Below are 21,911 nucleotides of genomic sequence, written 5' to 3'. Positions count from 1 at the left end.
ACTGACGGTCGGGAATGTAAAAAAGATTCCAAACACCATCATCCTTCCTCAAACCCCAAACCGATTTGAGTCTCTATTTTCCGCTAAAACGTTAATTCAACTTCGTCGGTGGGTTGATCATTTTGCCAAAAGCAGAACTGTCTCCAAAAGAGGCCCTGGCTATTCCAACCCTTATTTTTCACATCTGACCAGACGTCAAATTTCTCCTACGCTTGGTTTGGGTTGGGGACCGAAAAGGATGCAGAATGGTAATGAGAGGTTTATTTAGCCTGCGGGAGAAGCTTCTAAGAGAGCTTAAGTCCTCATTCCTAACACCTTAACAGCTGTGCACTTTCTTACAAAATATGTTTTATCGTTTCAAGAAATGCTGTTAACCTCGCAGTTTTAAAACTGAATGAACAAGGCCTGTTGGACAAATTGAAAAACAAATGGTGGTACGACAAAGGAGAATGTGGCAGCGGGGGAGGTGACTCCAAGGTTAGCCTCAATGTCACCAAAGCGGGTAAACAGTATGTGAAGTAATTGGTGCATCTGCTGGGGTTCTTACCTGAAACTACAGTGCCAGGACTCCTGACCGAGGCCGTTCACATACCAACGTATGCAATTACTGTCAAAGCAAAAATATTTGCCGCCTGGGTACCTTTCACAAACTAGCCAAACTGGACGGAAGTCTTTTGATTCCCTCACGAGAGGGCAGCGGCCCGCGGGGCACTCGTGGGGAGGAGTTGTTGGGTCTCTGTTGCTTAGACAGGGAAACGGAGGCAAGGATAACCTTTGGAAAGAGAGGCTTGGTAAAAGTGGGAAGTAATCAGCACAGAAGACTTACTTTTCTGCCACAGGACCTGTTCCAAGAGCTGAGAGCTGTAGTAGCTGAGCCTCCACCTAGAACCTTCTAGGCTGGCTTCCAGAGAGTCAATTACTCTCTCCTCCCCCCTCCCCCCCCCCCAACCGGCCAACACTCTCAGCTGTTTCAATTTTACTTAACGAGGAAATGTGCTACTGTCCCACCAGAAGTCTTAATTGGATATTTAGGGCTCTCCTAGGGTTAATAGGATTCAGCCTGCCACCCACCTTCCCTGAATATCTGCCTTTGGATTTGATCTTGAAAAACAATACTCTGAGAGGAGGTCAATTTAACCTTTTCATTTAAACACCCTTTCCCGCATACTCATTTAATCTCTGTAAGTGGTTTCTAAGGGAGAAAGAAAAACTTAGCACCAAAATGCACCTCAGTCTGCCAAGAAACCCTCTTCTATATACATTTTGTGAGAATTCATGTGTTTGGTACAGAGAGAGAAAACTGTGTTCCTGTGACGTTAGAAACAGTGTACACATGGATGGGTTCTGATTAGCTTCTCTTACCACAGTGATTCTCAGCTGATTTCAGAATGCCTTGTGTAGCCTTTTTTGTAGTTTCACTAGGTTGCAGTTTTATCTGTCTACCCAATCCTCTTCTCCTGCTGCTTTTTCTCCCCCTGCATTACTCTGCCCTCCTTAGAACCGATCCTAGTTCTCACCTGTTTCTCTCTCTGGCCGCTCTCCATAACTCTCCTTCTTCCCATGTTATTGAGCTGACTCACAGGAGCTTCAGCTGTGAAAGAAGCCGTTTTCATTTTCATTCACACATGTAGGTCACCCCTAGCTGAAGCGGTCTTTAACTTTTCATTTCTGCAAGAATTGCCGGTAGTGTTAAAAGTCCTCGGTTTCTCTTCTGAAGCCATTCTTGATTCAGCAGCAAACTGTTTCCCTACCTTTAAATGTGCACTCTGTTTAATGTGCTAGAAATGAATCAATGTCAAATACTATCTTTCCAGAGAATCATCTCTGTTTTCACCAGGTCTGTGTCATCTAACATGTAATTGTAAGTATAGTACCTACTGGATACTTCAAATCCAAGGAGCAAATGTATTCAGTGGGAGCTGTTTTTGAAGAAAGAAAGGATCCAGGCCTGGTTTCTACCTCATTTTACCATCATTCTTCCTAATCCGAGGTACCTGGGGATCATATATGTGTAGTGACTGTGATGTGACTTGTCAGAGGAAGTAAACCGGATAGCCCCTAAAGATCCATTAAGTACAGCAGGGTAATTGCGAATGAGACGCAATATGAGAAAGAAGGCTGATGAAGTTGCCGCATGACCACTTGTACTTCTCAGTCTCTGCACTAGAGTTGCTACCAGTAGCTAGAAGAACGGTGATAGTGGGAGTAGAAAAGAAGGGAAGGCTCTTCCCCATGTCAGTTGTGCGACCTCTGGCAAGTCACTTTACTCCATTAAATCCCTCCCCAGCTGTGGAAAAATCCTAGACTGATTCCCCTCCCATTCCTTAGGAGGAATAATGAATGAATTTCCCCTCTTCAATCCCAGCGGTCTTGAGCTCCAGAGAGGAAGGTCCTGGAGTGTGAAGGCTATCTGACATAATGGAGCCCCGTCCCATTTTGGGATTAATGTTCGGGAAGTTTCCCCAGTAGCCACTGGCTTGGGGTCAAGTACGTAGTCTAATCCCTCTAGTTGGCCAAAGCGTTAGAGAGATCCTAAGGCATCAAAGAAGAAGCTACTGATAGTGATTCACTATTGAGAGTGCCAGCTGGATGAACTAGTCTGTAAACAACAGTTCCTTCCACTTACCAAACACTAAAAGGCATTATGGTGTCAGCACTGTCCACAAACCTGGTGCTGTCTAAACTTGGCCTCCTAGACTCGCCATCTGCAGAAGCTTTAGCTTGAAGGAAGCTGAGTGGCCTAGTGGAGAAAGTACCAGCCTGGGAGTCTGAAGGACCTGGGTTCTAATCCCAGCTCTGCCACTCGTCTGCTGTGTGACCTTGGATAAGTCATTTAGCTTCTCTGTGCCTCACTTCCCTCGTCTATAAAATGGGGATTAAGACCGTGAACCTCATGAGAGATATGAATTGTGTCCAACCCGATTTGCTTGTAAGCACTGTCCTGCATATAGTAAATACTTAACAAATACCATTTTGAAAAAAAAGCACTACCCTATTCCTGGTTGCCGAAGAATATTAAAGTCCCTAAGTAACTAAGGCAATCCTTACAGCATTTCCTTCATGTGGATTGGATTTATAGAAAAAATATACAACTTCTAAAAAACAACAGAGCATAATGACCACTCACCAGTTACTAGTGTTAAACGATGGATCTTAATCACATTAGAAAATACTTATTTTCAATTAAACACCCAATCATCCAGTTATGGGATGGATTCTGTCTTTTAGGGGATCAGCTGTGCCCTCTCCTTTGGGTCTGTGGGCCTTCTACCTCCTACAAAGCCTAGGGCCGAAATAATTTCCTCCTCCTTCACCCCCACACTCCTGTGATGCCGTGGGATCTCCCATCTCGGCAGGCACCATCGTGTCTCTGAGGCAGGGTAGAGGATTTCCCACCCTTCTTCTCTTTTGAGTTTCCTCGCTGTGTGGCTGTCGTGGGCTTTCACAATTCCCCGGAAAGCTACCTAATTCTGCGCTATCCCAAGCGCTTAGTACAGTGCTCAAAAAATACGATTGATTGATTCCTTGCTGCTAGAATTAGGAAGTCTAAAAAGGGCAAGTGCAGAAATGATCTTTCCCTCCTTCCATTACAACCCTAGAGAACCGGCATGGCTTAGTAGACAGAACACGGGCTGGGAATCAGAAGGACCCGGATTCTAACTTTGGCTCTGCCTCGTCTGCTATGTGACTTTGGACAAGTCACTTAACTTCTCTGGGCCTTAGTTACCTCATCTGTAAAACAGGCATTAAAACTATGAGCCCCATGTAGGTCAGGGACTGTATCTGACCTGACTGGCTTGTATCTACCCCAGCACTTAAAACAGTGTATGGAATATAGTAAGTGCTTAAATACTGTTTTTTTTAAAAAAAAAAACAAAACCCTGGTGGGAAGCTCCAGAAATACAACTGGAATTGTGTATGTGTTAAAAAAAAAATCACTTTCAGAAAGGTTTAAATATTTTGCCTACCTCTCAGAATCTTTAAGGTGGGATAGAAGGTGGGATTTAAGGATCCCCACACTTGCTAGGTGGATAGGTGGAAAGAGTGGCAGGAAGGGTAAGGGGGAGATTTGGATTTAAAAGGTGTGGAGAGTTTGTTTTTTCATGTTAAGTTTCTTGGTTCAGTGGCATTTTGTTGCTTGAAGTGAAATAATAGTCATCATAATGGTATTGATTAATCGCTTACTGTGGGCCAAGAACCATATTAAGCCCTGGGTAGATGCCATATAAGCAGGCCAGACACAGTCCCTGTCCCACACGGAGCTTCCAGTCTTAGGGGTAGAGAGATAGCTGTTTTATTCTCATTTTACAGCTGAGGAAAGAGGCGCTGAGAAGTCAAATGACTTGCCCAAGGTCACACAGCAGGTGGATCTGGCAATAGAATCCAGTCCTCCTGACTCCCAGTCCTATGATCTTTCCTCTAGGCCACACTGCTGTTCATATCACCTAGACAGAAGCCTCGGGAGTTCATTAATTCCAGGAGCTTTTTGGTAGGTGTCCCAAAAGAGACTAGCTGCAGAATCAACTCTAGAGAACAAAACCATCTCTGAAAGAAATGCTGCTGGTTGCCAAGGACTCGTTTACAAAGACGAAGCCAAATTTTCCTCCAGCTTGACCTCTGTGCTCCAAAAGGTTTCACAGTTACCTCTTTGGCTTTCGCCTGAGAAGATGAACCTCCTGGTTTCATTCACTCGCATTTATTGAGCGCTTACTGTGTGCAGAGCACTGTACGAAGCGCTTGGAAAGTTCAATTCAGCAATAAATAAGGACAATCCCTGCCCAAGAATGGGCTCACAGTCTTCTCTAAGGAACAGAACCACCAGTGGGTCGTGAGCCACAAAGCAAGGGCAGAGTGGAAACAATCAGTCAATTGATGGCATTTATTGAGTACTCCTCATGTGCGGGGCACTGAGCTAGGAAGTTGGGAAGAGGACAATACAACAGAGTTGGTAGGCCACTCCTTGTCCACAGGGAGCTTTCAGTCTAGAGGGGGAGACAGACATTAAAATAAATTTTGGATAGAGTTACCTGAGGATTATAGTGAGGAATCTATTATTTTTGGTCAATGTAATCAATGAATCAATCCTTTCTTCTCTCTATGTACCTAACCACATAATAATTCACAAAATTTTATATGATATATCGCTTTTTGAGTCTAACTTTAATTTCCAACTGACAGAAAATACTCATCATTAGTCAGATTCCCCTAATTCTTGCTACTTTTCGTGTTTTTAACGGAACACAATGGTCGAGTCTCCGTGGGGCAAACCTAATGTAAGCTTGAAAATTGTTTTTAGAATTCGCAAATTCCTGAAAGGCCCGAACGATATCTGGCACATTATCTGGATAATTCGGGGCATTTGTCCCTAGTACTTTTTGTTGCCAAGGAGCCAAAAAAAGGGCTAAAACGTGTAAGGTTGAGATCGTATGGACGGGATTTTTTTTTTCTAAGCTTGCACCTTGTGGGTGGTTCAGGATTGGCCCAGATGTCCTCCTGATTGGCAGCTGCTAGCGGCTCTTCATCCTTCCCTCATCCTACTGCCACCCAGCCTGGACTCTGTGGCTTGTTCTGAGCGCCCCACGGGGCTGCCAAAAAATGGATGGTTAGGACACCCTCAAATCCTACAGGTCCGACACTTGCTCGCCCCTGCGGCAGGACTAAGTGGCATGTGGCAAAAACACCGATCTTATCTCCATAGATTACCACCTAGGTACGTCAGGTTAATTCTCCTATTTAGGTTTGCTCCAAGCCGATTCGGGCCAGTTTTCTATCGGAAACTTTCCGTTGAGACGAGGAGAATAGGGTCACTACAGGGATCATTTGGTTAAACGCTGCCCTCAGAGGTGGCTTAGCGGGAGCTTGAAGATGATCTTATTTCTCTGAAAGTGCCTGATTTCTCTTGGAGAGCACAGGCCGAGGGCTTAGACTCGACGTGGCCGAGACGTGGCTCAAGAATAATTTGCAGCTTCCAGAAGTGAGTCTCTGAGGTGATGTCCAATGGCACTCATTACCTTGACCCCTCGCTTGCTATTCGCGGGCCTGGGCACAGAGAAAATAAGTACAGAGGGCAGCAGGTGAAACTTTGAAAACCACAATGAAACTGAACCATATTACCACTTCCCTTCTCTCCCTTTTTATATTCTGGGAGGCACAGAAGGTAAAATTAGATGACTGGAGTCTGTACGACGGAGAGAGGTTCTTTAACTAGGAAACATTCCAACCCCAGCCTGCGGTGCAAGAGTTTTAAAGTATGTTACAGAAACCTCACTATACAGTTATGGCGGCTGAGCATTCAAATGCTGGAATTAAAAAATAGCTTGATGAGATTGATTCTGTCATTAATGATGCCAGAATAAGAGCAATCTAGTACCAAGTAGCGCAAAGCTCAAAAATTCATATTTTTAAATAATCTTCCAAATACTGACGTGCGGATTTTATTTTAATTTCTAACCTTCAAGATGGGATTTTCTCAGTGCAGGCTAAATCGTCTTCCCCATGAGCATCTGTTGACTCTCTATTGTTGCAATTTCCGTTTGATAGCAGCTTTAGCCTTAGAATCACAGACACTCTGGTAGAGTAGAATAAGAACGGCTCCGTCCGTCCCTTAATGAAAGCACAGGCGGAATTTGCCAGAGCCTGATTTGTAGCCTAGCTAGCGCTGCATGCGTTCGGAGAGGCAGAGAGAGGAGTCTGTGACTTCCGAATGAGTTATATCTCATCTTGTTTTGGGAAAATTCGGAACATTGGGAAAAAATCAGGACTTAAGCCAATAGTTTTGGGTTCACAGTAATTGCATACATCTTATTTACAGATTTCCCTAGCAGTATGTGCCTGTTACCTAAAGCGATGGAGCAGGCCCCAGCCATATGTCTGTTTCTAAACCTGGGCCTACAGCACAAGACATACCAACCACTGTGGCCTCCGCTCTGTCACTTTGCCATGCGATTCTAATGTAGTTTTACTTGAATAACATAAAATAACATATATAATGTTATTTATGTTATTTTCCACGTGAAGAACTCCTGTAAACCTTGCCGTTTTGAAACTCAGTGAGGCAGGCGTCTTAGACAAGCTGAAAAACAAATGGTGGTACGATAAAGGTGAATGTGGACCCAAGGACTCTGGAAGCAAGGTCAGTCGCTGCAGTTCGGGTCTCCTCTTGTGTTCCCAAAGCAGGAGTAAACGATCGAAAGTACGCGGAAACGGAACAGTGAAAATGTCTCCACCTGCGTCCAAGTCCCCGAATCGTACACTAATTCGGTAACTTTCAGCCCCAGGGGACTAGCTTGTCGGAAAGCTGCAATCCATTTCCCTTCCTGGCGGTAAAACTCCTATACACGCACGTGACCGGAGACTAATTGCGAAAATGAGGGAGTCCAGGTGGCTTAAAGGGGTCGTTTCTTCCAGCTTCGTACCACTGGCCTAAGCAGATTCTCGGTGCTTATAAACCGTGAGCCGCCATGGTTTGGGAACGCAGAAAGAAATCGATTAGGAAATTTACTAATGCTCCTAAGAGGATCAGGGATTTCGTTAGCCACCCCCAAGCCTCATGAATTCTACTTTAGTTTAAAGAAGCACTATTGCTAATCTTTGGTATCAAAATAAATAGGCAGTCAAATGGAGGAATTTGCCGGTCTGTAGAAATTCTCACATAAAATGATTTGAATAAATAAGTGTCAAATGACTGAGCGACAAATGGTACATGATCAGTGATAAACGAAACACTCGGGGAACTATCGTTTCTCGTTCTAAGAATGCAAATGGAAATTAGGGTAAAGAGCATACCGCTAACAGTTTATTTCTTTCAGCCCTTCTTACAACAGCAAACTAAATATTTGCTGAAAGAAAAGACACTGCAATGGCTCTGAAGGTGAAGAGCCCACCTGTCTCTCTTATGGGGAAGATTTTATTCTGGGTAGTTTTTGGCAGTGTTTCTGGAAAAGAAGAGGCTCACACAAAAATTGTATGAAGGGATACCCTCCTCAGTCAGTCCTATTTGAGTGCTTACTTTGTGCAGAGCACTGTACTAAGCGTTGGGCGAGTACAACAATAAACACATTCCCTGCCCACAGTAAGCTTACAGTCTAGGGTGAATGTGGGATTTTCCCACTATATTTTAGGAAAAAGGTGCAGGGAGGGTTGCCCTAGTCAATTTTTTCACCCAATAAACTGCCTTCACTTTACGCCTCACTTAGCTTACACTTGGCAGCAGATTGGAATGAGATCACAAAGTTGTCTGAAGTAGTAGGCCCCAGGAGATTGATACTCAGACATTCTCATCAGAGATTAGGTCCAAAATAAGACACCCCCGCCGCCCCCCGGCCGTGAATCCAAATAAGGGTTCCTGTCTAGCTGTGATACCAGATACGAATAGTGTCTCTTTAAATTAAACTGTTCTGCTCTACATGCATTCAGTTAGAATTCAGTCAGAATTCTATTTTCAGAGCTCACATTTTTTGGTGAAGAGCTAGCTTAAAATGAACTGTAAAAAGCAAAATGTTATAAATGGTCACGCAGAAAATGAGGCTAAATGTATTTCCATTTCTGGGAAAATTTGGGAAGAGAAAGCACATAAATATTTAAGCATTTAAGACACTTTAAACCATATACTTGGTTACATCAAATTTTTCAAACTTGATGAGTGCACTAAAGCTTGTAAAGGGAGGAGAATGTCTGAAACACAGTTAACTGAGAATATTTCAGTAGGACAGTAACTGCTGCTTTAAAGCTCTAGAAGCTTTAAAAGTATTTTTGCTTGGGCTAAGAAACTGATTATCAGTGGAAACTAAAAAGCTCTGGAAAAGCAAAATAAATTGTCTGTGACCCACAAAATATGTCATTCAGTGACAAGTTCCAAATATGTGTGTGTAGACATATTCGACATAGATACTCTTCTCCCTAAAAGTCAAAGGGGACACTCACTGCACAAGTAATTTCCCATGTGAACAAATGTCCCCAAATCAACCAATCAATAGTATTGATTAGGCACCTGTGTGCAGAACGCTGAACTGAAAGCTTGGGAAAGTATAATATTTAGATTAATACACGACTCAGTGTTCTCCCTGCAGATAAAATAATGAGAGATCACTGAGAGGGAAAAACATTTAAAGACAATTACTTCCCTAGATAGACTCTAAATAGAACCTTTCTCTAAATATACAGAAATGGCAAATATAAACGATGCATTTTTAATGTTTACAAATCGGCTGCGATTTCCGCCCTAACAAAGGATTGCGCACAAGTCATTTGCAAACTTGACTTTCGGGAGACTACCTCTAACCATTAAATGGTCAATATAGCTGTGTCCATGTAGGTAGAGTGAAGAGGTTGAAATTAGATATTTGATCACGGTACAATGTTTGGCCACTGTTAACAAATGCCTGAAAGGTATCGGTAACTGCTGTGACTCTAATCTCGTTGGACCCAAGCTACAAGATTGAAAAAAACCCTAAAAAACACAAAGTGGGACATCCAAACTGATGAGCAATATCTGTAAACAACCTTAAATTAAATTGAATCTGTGGTTTCAATGAAAGGTGCGAACATGCTTTTCGGGTGTAACATTTCCACCGTTAATTGAGGTGATTCTTTTTCCCCAGGACAAGACGAGTGCCTTGAGTCTGAGCAACGTAGCTGGAGTCTTCTACATTCTGGTTGGAGGCTTGGGCTTGGCAATGCTGGTGGCTTTGATAGAATTCTGTTACAAGTCCAGGGCAGAAGCAAAGCGAATGAAGGTGGCAAAGAGTGCACAGACTTTTAACCCAACTTCCTCGCAGAATACCCAGAATTTAGCAACCTATAGAGAAGGTTACAACGTATATGGAACCGAAAGTATTAAAATTTAGGGGTAGGCTGTAGGGACTACTACAGTTAGTGGGTGATGCCTTTTGTAAATGCGGTGTTGTGACCTGTCTGTCCAGTGGTGGTAACGCTTGCTTCTACTCAGAGCTTTATATTTTTCAAAACTTCAGTTCGAAGTCGTTCGATTATTTTGGCTGCAGATGTATATAGTATCTCACTCTATGTTGCTAATAGACATCTGCATTGCGAGGGTTAAGAAAAAAAACACAACAGGACATTTCTTCTCTGAACCAGGCGAAGGAGCCCAGGTATTTGAAATTAGAGCTGAAGTAGCCCAAAGTTTAGTGTTTTTCTCTTTTCAACCTTATTACTCCTTCCATTTACAGAGAGGAGTTACGTTTCTTCGGTTTTGCTTCAGTGAACAAACACTTTAGGGAGTCAGGTGCTCTCTGCTATCACCGTTTATAGAGACTAAACTCTACTTGTAGATTCAAACGTAGATTCAAAACTAAAAGAACTAGTATTCCAGGTTTATATCCAATTATAAGATAGGTTACACTATAAAAGCTTTAATCTCATAAAAAAATTTGTCCATTGAACTGATTGTATGAGGGGTTTAGGAGATTCTCTCTCTATATATACATATATATTTGAATATTTGCGTTCATTTAAAGAGGCCAGGTCAGCCATATTCATTATAATGGCAGCTTAATGGTGTTTTGGAAGGTAGATCACTTTTAGAAACCCCAGTGCCCAATTCTCTTGAAGCAGAGTAGTCTTTCTGACAAAGAGAAGTGACTTTGGAACTTAAAGCTTTGACACATTTATCCTCCTTATTCCTAAAATGAGGCCCCAAACTTATCTTCTTAAAATTGCACCAACTAGCTAACTGGATAGGCGTGTTCATTCTGATTCCACCAGGAAACCGCCCTTTTGGAATACAAAGGACCATTCTCAGCTAAACTATGTTCTAAATTCAGAGAACCACAGCCAAGCTATTATAAATAAGAACAGTAAGTACATCTAGGGTGATGCAAGATAAACTTGTTGAGAAATAAAATATCAAGTTATGAAAGACTAAATGGAGGAGTCACTGAAACTCTTCAGAAGCACTTTTCCCCTTTTTTGCTGATTATTTTTCTCTCTTCTGGCTAGAAACCCAAGCACTTCTTTTCTAGTTCAAAGGGGGTCAAATGCAGCTGCCTCACGTGGCTCTTTGGTTGTCCTTGCAGGGCTTGTGATGGCCACCTAATTTGAACTACTGTGGCCATCAAATGGCATAAAATGGCATATAACAAGGCTGCCAAAGAGCCTCTGAGGCGGCATCAGTTCCTCTATCACCGGATTTTATTGAATACGTACTTTTTTCAAGAGCACTAGGTTGGGTAGTTAGAGAATTTATGAAACTGCTTAGAGTCACCTGAACTGGATTTGTTCAAGCACTTTGCTGCTGGATCAGAAAGCAAGAGATGACAAATTGACTGCAGATATTGAAGGTAATAATTCATATCTCTTCAATCAAACATAATTATTGAGCGCTTACTGTGTGCAGAGCACTGTACTAAGCATTTGGGAGAGTCCAATACGACAGATTGGAAGACACGTTTCCTGCCCATATCTCTTCTTTAGAACCTGGAGTTTCCACTTGCTAACCACAGATTCACAGTCGATTCTCAGAACTAGAGATTGACAAATCTACACTGAGTTACAGATGCCGCCCTTGAGAAACTCGTTTGGGTAATTTATCCAAAAAGGGGGGCATTTTTGACGTGGAAGGGTGTCCTGAGCAGTTAGCGGAGATCGTGGGCAAAAAAATGAGTAAGGACTTGCCAAAAAGGAGAAGAAGAATTGCTTACAAATGCTGGTTTACTTAAAAATCATTAGAAAGACAGTGAAAATGAATGTATGTGATATGCTTAGTCGTACCCCATTAACGTAAGACTAATGGTTTTAGATTTGTTATTAGCACTGTGAGTAATTGTAACTAGTTCTCCCGTTTCAATTGCACACACTAAAAAATAAATTCAGTCCCTGAGATGCCCATTTTCCCCCAAAATGTGATGTTTGTTTTCAGGTGAAATACTTGAAAACACATTCTTTTTACCAGAAAAGCCCTTTGAACAAGCTCCCTGTCTTCGCAGATTGCATGCACTCCTAAACCGAGATTGTATCACTTGGCTTTAAAAGAAAGACTAAAGTAGTTTTCTTTTTATTCTACCTACATGACCCTACCAACCCTGCCTACCTCTACTTCACGTTTTTAAAACCCCAAAATTATTGGTAGGCTTTTGAAACACAAGTGGCTCCCCTGAAATTTAGGACAAGAAGGGAACTCAAAAAAATAATGATTAGGCAAAACTGCCCCTCTTTCTGAGGAAGATGGCAAAACAGGACCCGATGTCTCTCCTTAATTTGTATCTCCTAGGAGTAGGTGCAAGCCCAGGGCTCCCAGGGATAGCCCAGAGATATCTGCATGCTGCCAGAGTGCAGAGCAATGGGACAAACGGGGCGGATGTATTAGAATTGGAAAGAAATTCCTTCTCCAGGAAAGACCCCCAAATGGGAAGGAATAATAGTGCAAAGAGGGAAACCCATAAGGAGAAATTTGGTGAATTATAATAGTCACTTTGAATTGTTGAATCAACTGAACTTCCCACCATCTGAAAATGTTTTATGCCTTAACAGAACACCTTCGGTATTGGACAGACCCAAAGCGATGTGGTGCGTTATGCTAAGTTAACACTTAGAACATCCAAAGAGGAGTGACCCACCCCCACCTCCCATAAAAAAAATTTCTAAATTAGGTTATTTTGGAATTGCTTCCAACAATGTAAACACAGAGAAAGGCAGGCTTAAAGTTTTATTGTGGAAAATCCACTTTAAACATGGCACTGAAAGTCGTCTGAAAATTCTTTTGAAAAAGAATTCCTTTGTTTAATACCTGCAGTGGAGTATTTTTTCTTCAAATTGTGAAAAGCAACTACCCAGATTATCAGTACCATTCTGGTAAAGCATCGATAGTTTCACATTTATACAAATGCCCCCCAAAATCCAAGGCGATCCATTCTGATTCAAGCATGCCGATTCACCGATTCAGTCCCAAACAGTGATCACCTCATCTCAATTCAAACTGCATTCTAAAGTTCTAAAGTTCAAATCTCAAGTTCTAAAGTTCAAAGTTCCAACCTGTTTTCAAGAGAATTACACTGAAAAGTCATCCAACTACTACAGTGAGGACCATCTTGAAGAATTCCCAATCCACGATTCCTGATTTTTCTAGGCCTTTCCTAATTGTAATGAATTCTGTAGGTATAAGCTCTTCTGAGGCAACCGTACTAGCATTGTCAGTGGCAAACTCCTTCATAAAAATTATGAACTCCTATGATGGAATTAAATGGAAAAGCGTTTTTTGGGCAAGGACGCCAGTTTCCAAGCCGTCACCCTCCGAAGTAGGGCTGGGGAAGAAAGGGATAGGAATAATTCAAGCCGTGTGATTTCTGCTGTCTACTCACCGCCACCTCCTGTTCCCTGACAGGATATCTCTTCTTTGTGATGTGTCCTAAAGAGTGAGGACTTTGGGCAAGTGATCTCTTCTCCTTTAAAAAAAAAATGGTTCTTCTTTCTTTTTCAAAGTCCCAACCCCCTTTCTCCTATCCGTGTACAGCAGACAGTTTTTTAAGTAGGCCACATTTAGTAAGGGTTCTACTCGGAACATCAGCCTATAGGAAAAATAAGTGTATCGTTTCATTTTCTCCCTTCACCGTAGGACAATCCCTTATAAGAGGGAAGGCTAAGTTAGAGGATGTAATTGAGGGTATCAGAAGGAAGCACACTGGTCCGACCTTTTACACTTTTTGTCACTCAGTGTGCCGTGATGGTTAATTACCGGTGTCATGGTGTTTGTCAGGATTCTTTTCTTCCTCACGTGACTTTCCTTCTATAGGAAATACATATTCAGTGCCACCCTAGGTCAGCAACAGAGGCTAAACTCAATACCGGCTTAAGCCGCAGTGTGACCCAAGTGCAGGATAAGATCATCCCTAAAGAACCGTATAGACCCAAACCTCCAGCGGAAGCACGAAAGCGATGATCGGCTTCCTTTAACCCTGGGGGTCATGATCAATTTAAGGGGTGATTTTTAGCCTTCTGACTTTTTCTAGGGATTCCTATTACATAGGTATAATAAGGAGGGAGATCTCGAACATCAGGTCTTTTGTTTTTCACGTAAATGACCTCAGCCGATCATTCCAGGAGGGAAGGACTGAAATTCAACAAGGAAGTTCTCTAGACTCCCGAGCCTGGGGAAGAGCCCGTCCGGAGATAGGCCTTCCTGGCCAGGAAGTATTTTCTTCTGAGGGAGTGTTTCTTGTATGTCAGTATCTGTGGTCATGTCTGTACCTGGTGTGAATGAATGAAGGTGCTGTATGGTAGATAGGTCTGTGTTTTGCTACAGGGAAAGGACTCCCATGCTGTTAATAACCCTTTTTTAAGAGGTGCTAGTGTCTGGGAAAAGTGTTACGATTTAAAAGAAAATACTGAGTTTAGGAGAGGATACTTTAAGTAGTAGTGCATGAAACCTTATTGCTCGTAAGGGTACGAGAACAGTGCCGAGTAGACTGCTTTAAGGACTTTGTCCTGAACCGATTTGCAGAATAAATCCTCTTTTCACGTTCTGTCCTTAGAATCGATTGCCTCTCAAAAATTCTTACCACCCCCACCCCCAATCTTTAGATTGATTTCTTTTCCGACGTAGCGGAGCATGTCTCACGATGCAGTTCTTAACTGACCGAAAGCAATACGAAAAAATGCAGATGTCTAAACATTGATATTTTGGTGTTTGCTGTGTCCTCTTCGGTCCGGGGAATAGAAAATATCGTAATACTCCGTTTTTCTCTCCCCTCTCCCCGAAACCCAGCTGACCTTTTCCGAAGCCATAAGAAACAAAGCCAGATTATCCATCACCGGAAGCGTCGGAGAAAACGGCCGGGTATTGACTCCTGATTGCCCAAAGGCCATCCACGCCGGAACTGCAATTAGACAGAGTTCAGGATTGGCGGTAATTGCATCGGACCTACCATAAAAACCAAAAAAACAATCGAGTGCCTTAATTAAACTGTGTTCGCGACTGACGGAAACACAGCACTGTCACGACATGGGAGCGTCATTGATGAACTACTGATTCGGCTGAGATGGGGAAGTACGTCCGGATGCGCCAGATATCATCAGCAACAAAGTGTGCATGAGCTCAGCTCGGAAACCCAAACTCAGATTTTATATCAGGAAAATTCATAATTTAGACTGGGGGGGTGCGTGGGAGGGGCCTGGGAGGGGTATATTAACAGCAACAAATTTCACTCGAGTGGACTTTAAACTAATAAGACTTGCCAGTTAGCGCATTCAACCGCGAAGGACATACTCGGAAAGGACAACTCTTTGGCCTCGGTCTTGACCCCGAGGGGTAAAATAGCTCTAGACGTCAATGAACATGCTAACCTGTGTCTCCGGAACACCCGTATATTCAATGGAAGAATATCCAGCTGTGGGAACGAATCACAAAACTGTGATAAGAAAATAATAAACAAACGTGTAAATCCTGTGAAAAAGTTAAAAGAAATTATTTACATTTTCTTTGAAAAAAGAGGAATATTGAAACATGCTTGCTTTTTAACTGATGTAAATTCGGTAGAAGACAACACAGTTCTTTTTTCTAACCATCTTAGGGAACAATTCATTGCAATAATTGATATAAATGCCATCACTGTAATAAAGATCAGAGACTTTTTTTATAAAGGTTGTTGGTCATATTCTTGTTTGCTGTTACCTTCATTCTGTTCCATCACTCTGTGTCCAACAGATTGCATCTGTCTCATGATGAAAACTAAACAGAAGAGGGGAAAAAATGTTAGCATTACATCATTAGTCTGCAGTGTAGAATCAGAAGAGACTACGGGTCGCTCATGTTACCGATATTATTTATAATCTTGTTCTGTGTTCAAAATTGTGGTTTTTGTACCCACCAAAAAGAATAAAACAAAAAACATTCTTATAATATGTACAGAGCTTTGAGTTGTTTTATAATCCTTTTGGAGGCCACCTTAAAATGTGATAAGACTGAAGCAAGATTGTGACATCCAGGAGGAGATAGCTCACAATGCTTGACCTAGTCTTCATCTTGACTTAATCGTATCCAAATCAAGAGTTACGCAATCCTTTAATCAATCCATAATGCTAACTGCGGTATTTGTTAAGCGCTTACTGTGTGCTAAACACCGGAGTGGATACAATAAGAAAGGATTAGCAGAGTGAGAAGCAGCGTGGCCTAATGGACAGAACATGGGCCTGGGAGTCAGAAGGACCTGGGTTCTAATCCCAGCTCTGCCACTTATCAGCTGTGTGACGGGGTCAAGCCACTTAATTTCTCTGTGCCTCAGTTACCTCATCTGTGAAATGGGGATTAAGACTGTGAGTCCCAGATGGGACAACTTGATTACCTTGTATAGACCCATGAGCTTAGAACAGTACTTGGCACAGAGTAAGTGCTTAACAGATACTGCAATTATCATTTTAATGATTATTAAAGAGTCAGGGTCTTTGGATCTGAGCTATTACATTAACGGGAACTTTTTCTAGGGAAATGTAATTAGGTTTACACTGTCATATGCTTTTATTTTGTTGAATTTTGAGTTGCTTTGGGGTCAGAGTAGTTTCGATTCCCAGACAAAGACTCATTCCCAGCCTCTCTTCAGAGTGAACAGAATCTCAGGAGCTCGGTTGCTATACCCCCAAAACGATGTTACTGCAGCCTGTCAGCTGCGGCAGGTACAGAGGAGTAAATTAAGATGAACTCTACATTGTAAACTGATCTTAATAAACTAGAAAACATTTTTTTTGGGATATACTATGTACTAATTTGCAAGACTTGCACAGAAAAGCAAGCTGAATCAACAGGCAAAATGAGGGAAAAGAGAAGCTTTATTTATTCAGCCAAATGGATAGCTACCCTAATCTCTATCACATGGAAAATACTCTATCAAAATCATTTACTTCACAGCTGGACTACTCCTTTTCCCACTCCACTCATAATGCCAAATATCTGAACATCATTCGCATAGCTTTCCCTTCATTCACGTAGCTTTCCCTTTAAATCATAACATAGCTGAACGTTAGGAGATTTGACTGATTTTTTTTTTAACGTGACATTTTCCATGGTAAGCATAAACAGAAACTTTTCAAAGACTTATTCACTGGATAAATGCCTGAGCGGTTTATATTTTCCTCATCAAAAAGATACCATTGCCTAGAATCCTGCCTTAGCCATTTTGTAATTATCAAACCAAAGAAATGCCCCGTGGTCTGAATGAGAGTTAAAATTCAGTGATTTTGGTGACTATAAAATTAATATTTTCCCTAAGCTTGCAGGGAGTGGACAAGACTCCTCCAGTTTAATAATCACCAGAGAAGGGGGCTTGACTTCTTGGAATTCACATAAGAACTTTCTTATGTCCAATCATAGTGCCCTCATTTACCAGTACATGTTGAAAATAATTTACCCTCCTCCTTCACTGGTGAATACTACAGTGAACTCTCGGACATAGTACAAAGTATTCTCTATCTGGAATTCTGGCTTTCAACCATTCGCCACCACCAGATTTATGGATTTGTTTCTCTGGAGTGAAAGCCCTATAGTATGTGCTCAAAGAAACGTCTACACTGAAAACCCTTTTCCATGTCCTTTGATAGGCTAAAAATAATTTCATGTGGCATCACGATTCCGAAGAAGGGTCCATTCCCTTCTTTACTCTAGTCTGCCGACCTTAACTTTTCTATGTAGAAAATTGGGGTATTTTTAAGTGTTTAAAGCACTGAGACTGATATCCCTCAAAGGAGGGATAACAGGTATTGAATCCTGTTATCTGAACCCCCATTTTACAGTTGAGGAAACTGAGGCACTGAGAAGTTATGTGACTTGCCCAAGGTCACGCTCACAAGTCTCTTGACTCCTATTCCCATGCTCTTTCTCCTGGGGCATGCTGCTTGCCTTGTCTAATTATGTTAATTATTCCACAGAAACTAAATGTCTCAACAATTTGTACTGCATGTTCATTGTGCTCAGTTTTTGGTCAAGCAAGACTAAAATCATAGCTTCATCTAAGGAAATAATAGCTTCATCTAAGGAATTCAACAGCATTAGCACTTCCCTATCATTCAGTGGAAAATATATTTGGGTTGTTCCGAGAGAAGAATAAGAGTGATGGCCTTGAATGACAGTATCAGAACTGAGGAGTTTAAATTCAGGCAGTTGGGACGGTAGGGAAGAGTGAACGAAAGATAAGGCAACCTTGAAATCCAGGATTTGATGGCAGAATAGTGTGGTTCCCCTGTTGTCTGGAGGAACTGAATCAGGCCTTGAGCAAAGGACTGGTTAAAAGAGAAATGAGTGGGGATTTGGCAGGTAGAGTATTTATTAAGCGCTTACTGTGTGCTGAGCCCTGTACCTCTCACTCAATCCCAGCCAGAGTCATTCCTTGTTAATAATAATAACGATGGTCATTATTAAGCGCTTACCATGTGCCAAGCACAGTTCTAAGCACTGGAGTAGATACAAGGTGATCAGGTTGTCCCACGTGGCGCTCACAGTCTTAATCCCCCTTTTACAGATGAGGTAACTGAGGTACAGAGAAGTTAAGTGACTTGCCCAAAGTCACACAGCTGATCCGCGGCGGAGCGGGGATTAGAACCCATGACCTCTGACTCCCAAGCGCGGGCTCTTTCCACTAAGCCACGCTAACCATCCGCACTGCACTCCTGCCTATCTCCCCACCTGGCAAGAATCTTCTCCCTGCCCCCAAAGCCTCATCCTGAGCACATCACTCACCAGCTCAGAAACCTGTCACGGTTCCCACTTGCCCCTGGATCACAGCAGAACTCATGACCTTCGCCTTCGACGCTTACGGCCAACTTGCTGCCGTTTTCCTAACTGTCTTCATGTCTCTCACTGGCTTTTAGCCCAGCCACACAAACCTACTTACCATCCGCACTATCCAACTCCCCTGCTCTGCTCGTGCCATATTCCTCCATCGAGAATGGATTCCATTTTCCTATTCTTCAATCATGTCCATGTCCTTACTGATCCTTGCCATAAAACCTGCTCGGATAAATTAAAACCGACTCCAGCCACTACTTCCAATTACACTGTAGCACTTAGGTTTATGTTTTAGAGAAGCAGCGTGGCTCAGTGGAAAGAGCCCGGACTTGGGAGTCAGAAGCCAGGGGTTCGAATCCCAGCTCTGCCACTTGTCAGCTGTGTGACTGTGGACAAGTCACTTCACTTCTCTGTGCCTCAGTTACCTCATCTGTAAAATGGGGATTAAGTGTGAGCCTCACGTGGGACAACCCGATGACCCTGTATCGACTCCAGTGCTTAGAACAGTGCTCTGCACATAATAAGCGCTTAACAAATGCCAACATTATTATTTTATTATTTCTGATAATAAATCCTCTGACCTGGAATTCTTTCTCCCTCTAAGTACCACTCCCCCTACATAGTGCTTAGCAAATACTAAATTATCATTATTATTTAATTTTATAAGACAGTGAGCCGCACGAGGGACAGGGACTGTGTCCAATCTGACAACCTTGTTTCTACCCCAGCATTTAGAACAGTGCCCCGCAGAGAGTAAGCGCTTAACAAATGCCATTTTTTTAAAAAAAGTGGCAAAATTGGGATTGCATCCCAGGTACCTCTGACTCCCAGGCCCACACTCTATCCACCAGGCCATGCTGCTTCACTACCTGGTCCACATTCTCCTCCGTCTTATAATTCTGGCTACAGGTCCTACGACCCTTTCTCTACTCAACTCCTCCACTAAATGAAAGGTAAATGAAAGAAACTGAAAGTTACAATTTATTTCTTTTAAAAAACAGTTTGGAGAGAATTTATAAACTACTGGCTAATATGAGATATTCTGATTATCTGTGGAATTCATTATCCAAATTCATCCCTATTCTTCTCTCCAATTCCAAGGATAATAAGCACCTCACCATCACTAATTTTGGCATTCAGCTGGAGGAATTTTTTGGACTACTAAACCTTGATGTTTGGACTGGCTTCAGAAAACAAAAACCTGAATCACTGACTAAAGCATCTTTGCTTTTTTAATTTCACGCCTTTGATACAATGACTGTCTTGGCCTCAAGCCTAAAATATTTAAGATTAATGTTCTAATTTAAAAATCCATCTTCCTGTTTTTCTCTCATGGTGTTCCAAAGCAACTGAGGAAGCTTCTCAAAAATGGCTAAGGTGTCCGCTTCCGCAATTCTCCTGCTAAAAAACGTATCTATTCGGTTTGTCCCTCACCTTTAGCCATTAGTTTGAAGACTAGCCAAAAGTCACAAAGAATCTGTGGGGATGCAAAATCTTGGCTTTCTCTCTTCCTCCCTACCTATTTGTACTCGTTCCTGTTTTTCTTTTCCTGTTTCTTTTCCCTAATAGCTTTAGCGGTCCATAGCTGCCCTGGATCCTCTCACCTGTCTCTGTTAGAACTAGTGAGGAAAAAGTCATTCTTAGACACTGATTCCCTTTTCTCAGCTCTTTGCCTTGTCCGGTTATTTCCCCACCATCACCCACTCCACAATTGGAAAGTGATGGAGTCTCACAAGGATTGTGATATTGATTGGCTCCATTTTTCCATTGTTTTAATTCAGAATTGGTGATCTGTGTTTTCTTACAGCTCTGGTATTACTGGGCTTAGAAATTCTTGATTTAGATCAGTGTCTTCAACTGATGGCTCTTCAGGTGATATTTCATCCAAGTTCCTTAGATAAGCCACTTAATTTTGGCTTTGTCAAAAGAAGTAATTAGTTTGCTTATTTTAGTCGACTGTGGTGTTTCCTCAATCCACAGTTGAGGTTTTTTATGTTCCAGTAACTGTGTTTCTTAGTTTTCCTTTCTGATTCTATTAGGTTTTTTCCACTCCTCTTCTTCTCCTTCCTTAGCTAGGAGAGAAAAGACTGAGATGAACAGCAGCCTGGCTTTCCACCAGGCGGTGAGATAGAAGGTGGCTAACCATCCTAGGTTGTTCTCTGGGCTTTTCTTGATTTAACACCTTCTTAGTAAAACTAAGTGATTAAACTAAGTGATTGTGAATGACAAATAGGAAGGTCCGGGGGGGGGGGAAGGATATTTGTTTTTCACAGATATTTCTTCTCGTAAGCTCTCTGACGGAAGAGATCAAATCTACGGAGTGTACGGTACCCTCCCAGCACTTCATTCATTCATTCAATCATATTTTTGCAGTGCTCAGCGCAAAATAAGCACTCAGTAAATACCATTGATCGATTGGTTACCGTAAGCCAAGACAAAGCTGACTTTTTACTTTCATGGAAATCATTTAAGCATCTTTAATAGCCCCTCTTCCTTTCATTTAAAGTTTTCTCTGCCCTGTGGTTTACTTGATGGAAAAATGAAAGTTAAAAAGTGATGCTGTGATGGCAAAAAAAAGCCCTTTCTACTGCTCGATACCCTTCTCCTCGTTTGCTATTTCAAGTCCACACTGAAAATACATTTTCAGGACCTATGACTTTTCCTAATGTCTTACTGGTCAGCCTTACCCACTGGACATGAATGCAAGGGGAAAGACCTCCCACATCTCATATTTAAATGAAAATATTAACATATTTACATAGAGAAACAGCACGGCCTAGTGGATAGAGCACAGGCCTGGGAGTCGGAAGGACCTGGGTTCTAATCTCGGCTCCGCCACTCATCTGCTGTGTTACCTTGGGCAACTCATTTCACTTCTTTTTCCCACAGTTACCTCATCTGGAAAATGGGGATTAAAATTGAGCCCCATGTGAGACAGAGACTGCGTCCATTCTGATTAACTAGTATCTACCCCAGCATTAGAACGGTGCTTGACACATAGTAAGCACTCAACAAATACCATCATTATTATGTTTGTGTGCCTGTGTATATATGTATATTTGCATATGTATATGCTAATAATAATAGCGGCACTTGTTAAACACTTACTATGTACCAGGCACTGCTCAAACAACAGTCCACCTCTAGTCTCAAGCTTTGGTAGACAGCAAGTGCTATCCAAAAGGGA

The 21,911-nt window shown here is 42.1% G+C and overlaps 1 protein-coding gene across 5 annotated transcripts in view; it reads left to right on the top strand.

Moving 5' to 3' along the window:
• Nucleotides 1-15,592, top strand: part of GRIA4 (glutamate ionotropic receptor AMPA type subunit 4) — a 244,609-nt gene extending 229,017 nt beyond the window's left edge. The window contains exons 14-16 of one of the 5 annotated variants that reach the window (XM_029047881.2): nucleotides 7,018-7,132; nucleotides 9,600-9,734; nucleotides 14,717-15,592. In XM_029047881.2, the coding sequence (XP_028903714.1) occupies nucleotides 7,018-7,132; nucleotides 9,600-9,734; nucleotides 14,717-14,881 (415 nt within the window). In that variant the 3' untranslated portion in view covers nucleotides 14,882-15,592. Of the gene's footprint in view, nucleotides 1-362; nucleotides 478-7,017; nucleotides 7,133-9,599; nucleotides 9,848-14,716 lie in introns of those variants that run through there. The other 4 variants (XM_029047882.2, XM_029047884.2, XM_029047883.2 and 1 more) reach the window with 4 other exon arrangements.
• The last annotated feature ends 6,319 nt before the right edge of the window (nucleotides 15,593-21,911 follow it).

Source organism: Ornithorhynchus anatinus, chromosome 20 (assembly GCF_004115215.2).
Source record: "Ornithorhynchus anatinus isolate Pmale09 chromosome 20, mOrnAna1.pri.v4, whole genome shotgun sequence".
Taxonomy (NCBI): Eukaryota; Metazoa; Chordata; class Mammalia; order Monotremata; family Ornithorhynchidae; genus Ornithorhynchus; species Ornithorhynchus anatinus.
This window is presented reverse-complemented; position numbering and strand designations above follow the sequence as displayed.